Source organism: Austrofundulus limnaeus, unplaced genomic scaffold (assembly GCF_001266775.1).
Source record: "Austrofundulus limnaeus strain Quisiro unplaced genomic scaffold, Austrofundulus_limnaeus-1.0 Scaffold262, whole genome shotgun sequence".
Lineage (NCBI taxonomy): Eukaryota > Metazoa > Chordata > Actinopteri > Cyprinodontiformes > Rivulidae > Austrofundulus > Austrofundulus limnaeus.
The window spans coordinates 347,134-353,453 of record NW_013952664.1 but is presented as its reverse complement, the minus strand read 5'-3'; the positions used below and the strand labels follow the sequence as shown (position 1 = coordinate 353,453).

The 6,320-nt window shown below is 36.3% G+C and overlaps 1 protein-coding gene across 1 annotated transcript in view; it reads right to left on the bottom strand.

Moving 5' to 3' along the window:
- mtpn (myotrophin) overlaps window positions 1-2,782 on the bottom strand; it is a 17,393-nt gene extending 14,611 nt beyond the window's left edge. Inside the window, exon 1 of the mRNA XM_014020662.1 lies at window positions 2,436-2,782. Coding sequence (XP_013876116.1) covers window positions 2,436-2,507 — 72 coding nt within the window. The 5' untranslated portion in view covers window positions 2,508-2,782. The remainder of the gene's footprint in view (window positions 1-2,435) is intronic.
- Between the last annotated feature and the right edge of the window lie 3,538 nt (window positions 2,783-6,320).

Genomic DNA, 6,320 nt, shown 5'->3' with positions numbered 1-6,320 from the left:
GACATCTGGTGAAAATTTTGTGTCATTAGCACCTCTAGTAATATATTTACTGAGAAAAATGGTGATGTGTTCAATACTTATTTTACCCGCTGTAGATAACCTTACTTATTGGAGCATAACACTTCACAAATCTGTACCAAATATTTTCAATGTGACCTTTTTGGTTTGGCTCGCATGTGTATTGAGTATATGCAGTGTTGTTTTAAACCATACAAAACTAATGTGCAGAATTCWATGCTCCTTGTTTGAAAGATAAAACAAGACCACAACAAACGAGCATGGAGGACACAGGTAGACCAGAGCTTGAGGACCCTACACACCATCATAAAATCAAAGCAAATGCTCAATTGTTCAACCTAATGTACATCTATCACTATTTTTTAAACAGATTATTTAAACAAATGCTAATTACAAATTTAAAAGCGTGTGTGAATAAAAAACAAAAAGGAATGAAATAAGTGCTTGATTTTTTTTTCTTCCTTTTCATTCCTGGTTTGAATGGACGGGATAACATTTCTCACAAAGCCTCATTTGAGACAACCGCCCTATTCAGAACCACATCATAATCCACCCTGCCCCACTGCCACCCACTCACCCTTATTACAAACTCCACTGAAGGTCAACTTCAACATAATGAACACAATTCTTCATTTTATAACCAATTCCACTGAATCCATTAGCAGTGATGAATATTGAAACTCAATGTCTCCTAATAGTGTTTAAAAGGCTGCCATCAATGGCTGTGGGTGAAACAGCTGGTAAAATTGAAGTGTTTCATTCACGATTTATCAAGTCAGTTTTTTTGTATTATTTCAGAATATTGTTCATGAGACTGTACGTCAATGGTGCAAGTAATTATAGAATGACAGACTTTCTCACATTTAATACTATAAACAGCTCAAAGCACTAATTATAGTGACACTAATAAAGCAAACAGTCATTATGAAAGTTAGCAGCTAAGAATAAGAGTTTGACAGCAAATAGCAGGGTATTTTAAAAGGGACTTTTTTATATCACAATCATTTCTTTGTTCCTAAGCGCACTTTACAGTTGTGGCTTTCTTATCTTGGCTACTTTAAGGCCAATTAGGTATAATGCTGCATTCCATTTACCTCGAAAGTATGAACTGGGAAGTCGGAAGGGCGTCATCTCCCAGTTTACCGCATTCCAGTTGWCCTGCTCTGTGAAACTTTGTAAAACAGACCCTTGCAGGAAATCGYAGTTATGCGAAGGTTTACGAAAATTGCGGAGCCTTCGCAAGGACTTTTATCTGGTTTCTGCAATGCAGATAGGACCGCTTAAATAACTTTTAAAGGACAACTGGTGGGTAGTAAGAATGTGAAATATGCAAGTGATACTTTTCAACCCTGACCGTTATAATCTGGCTGGGTCAAAGCTGTTGAAAGACTATTTATTCCCTCCCTTTTTCTCCCGTCTCTTCTTGCAACATGTCAACTTACAGGACAAGCTGCTCAGTTTACCTCATACCACTGGAATAAGATAATCAGTTTTTAGCCATTTCACCTGTCAATGGTCATTAGTCATGTGTCATGGGGGTAGTGGAGTCATCTAAGCAGCACAAATAGGTAAGAATCAAATTCCCAAATAAAAATATTCAGCTGATGTCCTGCTTCAAATGCCAGACTGAGGGACAGCTTTTCTCAAAACAAAAGTCTTTTGTTTCCTTCATTTCACACAAATTAAGAGACCGTAATTACTGGTTAATTGTTAAAAATAAACTGGTTTTACAAGACGTCAGCTGAGACCCCCGCCCACCTAGACAATGCTGAGCCGTGGGCCTGTCTGGTTTAATAGCTAAGTAGMTACGAGCTAAACACCACACATTATACTATATTCAGTCATACTGCTAGCTATTGGATAATAGATAAAGGGTTATCCAATATCTGATACGTGCACGCTATTTTATCATGACTTACTTGGTCATCATAATAAAACATGGGAGTTATCCGTCAAACTAGCTAGCTAATGTTGGTTAGCTTACCAACAGGTTGCTAATGCCAGCCGAACTAAACATTATGTAAACTAGTCACAGCCCATTGTTTTAAAAATAGCTACACTTTAATAACGAAGTCAGAAAAATAAAGTAAAACAACAATAGCCCTATTTTTTTCTCTAGCCATGGCGAGTAGCTACCACGTCAAGTTGCTAACAATGCTAACGTAGCAATCGGGTTTGTGTTCCGATACGGGATTAGATGTGTTCACAAACACAATCCGTTTAATGCTCGTTAATTACACGTTCTCCAGCAAGCTAACAGTTTGCTTATTCTTGTTTACCAAATTCACTTCAACTTAGTGTTGTTAGCGAGTTAGCATGTCTGCAAATAAAACGTCCACTGTACGAGAGCTAAACCACCACCTGTCAGATTAGCTCACAGAAATTGCCAAACAGTTAATCCAGAGTAGTCTGCTTACCGTTACCAGCTTGTTTACAATTTCGTCCAAATCTCCGGTCTTCAATGCCCACATCAGTTCTTTATCTTCCATCTTCTTTCTGTGTGTTTCTTTGAGTGYTGCGGGGCAGCTGACGACAGCGTTCAAAGTTAGCGAGCTAAGCCTGAGAGAGAGAAAGTACTCTCTGTTTTCGGTAATACCTGCAGTCAAAAGAACTCGACTGAATGTAGAAATGTTTCACTACAACACGTACCAAGTTTAGATAAAACAGCACAGCAAGGACTGTTTAGTAGAAACTGCTTCTACAAAAGTTCTGAAAGACAAAGTGGCAAAAAGGGATCCGCCTTTCTGCGCGACACCGTTACCCGGAAGTTAATGTTTCACGTTTATATCAGTAAATTTGGTGTTGCGTTTACGTGTTCACGTTAAAGGGGAAGGTTCGCAGTTTATTTAGTCCGAAGTGTTGATGTCAAAACTTCCAGAACTCACAGAATGTGTACTGTAACAGTAATCGTAACGTTTTATTAAAAATAAATTCAAATAGTCAAAAAACATATAACAGCACAATRTCAGGAACAAAAGAAAATGAAAATTTCCGAGCTAGAAATAAGGCGTGAAGGCATTTTTATTTTTCAATGTATTTCTCATTTAACTTCAGCATTTCAAGCTGCTGTATAACAAATTTTTTTTATGTCTTCCTCTTTTCATTGCATGCAATTGCAATCCACAGTGACTTATCACTGTATTATTATGAAGACAGTCTCATTGCTAAAGTCTGTGAATTTATTCAAGAGTGGTACAATTTTTCATAAAATCAAGCTGAAATAAACGATCAGACCCATATATTATCACATATATTTATGGTCAGACCACAGTTTCTCGTCTTTAAATAGCAACGAACAACAGTTCTTCGCATACACTTCCTCATTTTATCACGATTGCTGCTGTTTGTTTCGTCACTGTCAGAGGTAACTGAAATTTCATTTCGATTTGGACACTGACTCTGAACTTCTTTGTTGCAGTTTCAGTTAGGAACAAAATATAACTTTAGTGAACTAAAAGTGGATGATGCAAGACATCATGCGTGTGATGTTCACCATTATTTTTGTGCCTAAAAGACAAACTAATACAAGCAATAATTTTCACATACTTAAAAAAAATTCTAGTGTAGAAAAGTTATTTTTTTAGGCTTTGAAATGGGTAAGTTAATACTGTTGTCGGCCTTGCCCCTTAAATTTTTTGCTGGTTCCTTTTAATCTTTAAACGGCAATGACAAAATCCCTCATTTGAGAATTATGTCACTTTCACTTAACCCATCTGAAGGGTTCTTTTTATTCCTTAGTATGACGTTTAAATTGTTTATATGTTGTTTATACACACACACACACACACACACACACACACACACACACACACACACACACACACACACACACACACACACACACACACACACACAATACACACATACATACATATCCAAGATTTTTGCATCACCATCAAAATATTAGATGCAAAACAGGTATATTTTGAAAATGAAGTTTAAGTCTAAATAGTTTTATTATTTTGTATTTGATCACAATAAATTCAACATTTCAACTTATTTTTAATGGTGGTAAAATAGTCAAACAATGATTATTATACGCTTTAGTGCCTATATTATGTACATAAGTGAACAAGAGGGATGTCCATTATATGTTTTAGTTGAGCTAAAGTTTAGTTTGGTCAGGCATTATAGTTTATTTGACTTTAAAAGCTGTGTCTGTTAGATATGCAATTTATCTGAAAATGGCTGAGATGATCATTGACTTCTAAAACACTCCTCCACGACCTCATCTCATTAAAAAAATGCTGTAAAGAAGGTGAACTGCTATGTTCTTGGACATCTCCATCACCAAGAACTGGACATGGGCAGAACAAACAAGGTTTTAAAGAAAACTAATATGAGGATGCATGAACTTAGGATGCTTAAAAAAGGCCAAACATCTTCACTGAAGTGTGTACCCAGTTCTACAGAAGCACCATTGAGGGCATCCTGACTGCCTTCATTTCAGTGTTTTACGTTGGCTCTACTGTCCCTTCACATGTGGAGTTCCCCAAGGATCCATTCTTGGTCCCATTTTCTTTTCCTGCTTCATGCTCCCTTTAGGCTCCGTTTCTAGAAAATTCAACATCCCTTTTCTTGTCAATGGAGATGACAAATTTATATATCTTCAGCTAAAGCACTGTCATTTTTCTTTATTAAAACCACTGTTTGACTGCTTCACTTAGGTATAAGATGCTTCAAACCTTTAAAATTTCAAGGACAAAAAAAAACAAAACAAAAAAAAAAACTGCTCAGATGTAATGCTCATTTGCTCGGTTGTCCTGTGGTCCAGGCTGGCCCATAGAGGTGATCGGGCCTTTTCAGTTGTGTCTCCTATGAAACAAGCTGCTCCTTTACATCAGACAGGTCTCTTGGTGTTTTTAAATTTTATCTTAAAATGCATTTATTTTTCAAAAGCCTTTGATTCAACATGAGAGTTGACTATCCCGCTTCTGTTCTTTTTTCCTGCGGTGTATTATATTTGTTTTTATTGTTCTTATGATCTTTGTCTTCATTTGTATTATGTGAAGTGTTTTGACCAACAGTTGTTTTTTAACGTGTTACAAATAAAGCCGAGTTGTCCAAACTAAATGTCAACTTGATTGCATTCATCAAATGGGCAGTAGACTGCAAAAAAAAAAATAAAAAAATTATAAAAAAAAACGATGATGGATTTGCACAGAGTCTTGGGCTTGGACGATGGTCGAGGACTCAAGTCACCAGGCACAGCACCTTTAAAACTGCTGTCTACTTTATGTGGGGAAAAAAACACTTGATTTCAAGGATGCCAAGGACAATGTAGGACACCATTCTGAGAAAATTCTATATGATGAGAWTGAAAAACGCAGCTAATGAGATCCAAGTGCTCTCGCATTCTCCTTCTCTGCCTCCTATAAATCCCTTTTGCATCATTTCTCCCAAGATGCCTTTCACCTCTTTCTCACATGCAGATATTACAGACTGAGCTGAAAGCACAGGTACTAAAACACCAGTGTGATAGTATTAAACACCCCCTGCTTGTTACAGATTTCACCTAAAGAATGGTAGTAAGGGCAAGAATGAATACTGCATGCTTTTGTTGCTTATTGAGACATCTACTGTATGACTATGGCAGCATAAAATCAAAAGAGCTCAACTGCATCTCTCTTTAAAATTACTTCTGCATTTTATGTCAAACATCTGACTTTCATGATGAGAAAAATATAATTTTAATGTTAAAAGTTTTTACACCAAATTGCATTATACACAAAAAGAAAAAAAATGGGAAGACTAAACACAAAACAAAATAACGCCAAAGTAAATAAGTTATTTACATTTTTTTTTGGAGGAACTACTTTGTGGAGTGAATGAATATTTTAGCAATGCAGCCTGTCCTTATGGACCAGCCACACCTGTGGTTCAACATTGCTGAACAAGATAACATTTGGATGAGAGCACATGTTCTAAAATCTGTTTATACTTTCTGTATGGATCACACTTATGTACCCCCATACAATCAGAGAGGCAGACATTTGAACTATGAGATGATAACAAGCCAGTTGGTCCATCTTTGCTTTAATACAGAGGATGCAACAATCTCCTTTTTGTGTGTCACTTCAGTAGAAAACGAAACCAAATATTAGTTTATTTAGTTTATTTATTTCTTCATCATAAGTGACTTTTTTAAGTGAAGAGAAAATAGAGACAGAGAGAAAAACAGAGAGAGAAGTAATTAGAAAGATTGAAATAGAGAATAGAAGTATATTAAATATACACCAACAAAACACAGGACCACACACTCAACATCTGTCCGCTCACCTGAAAAATAAATGGATAAATAC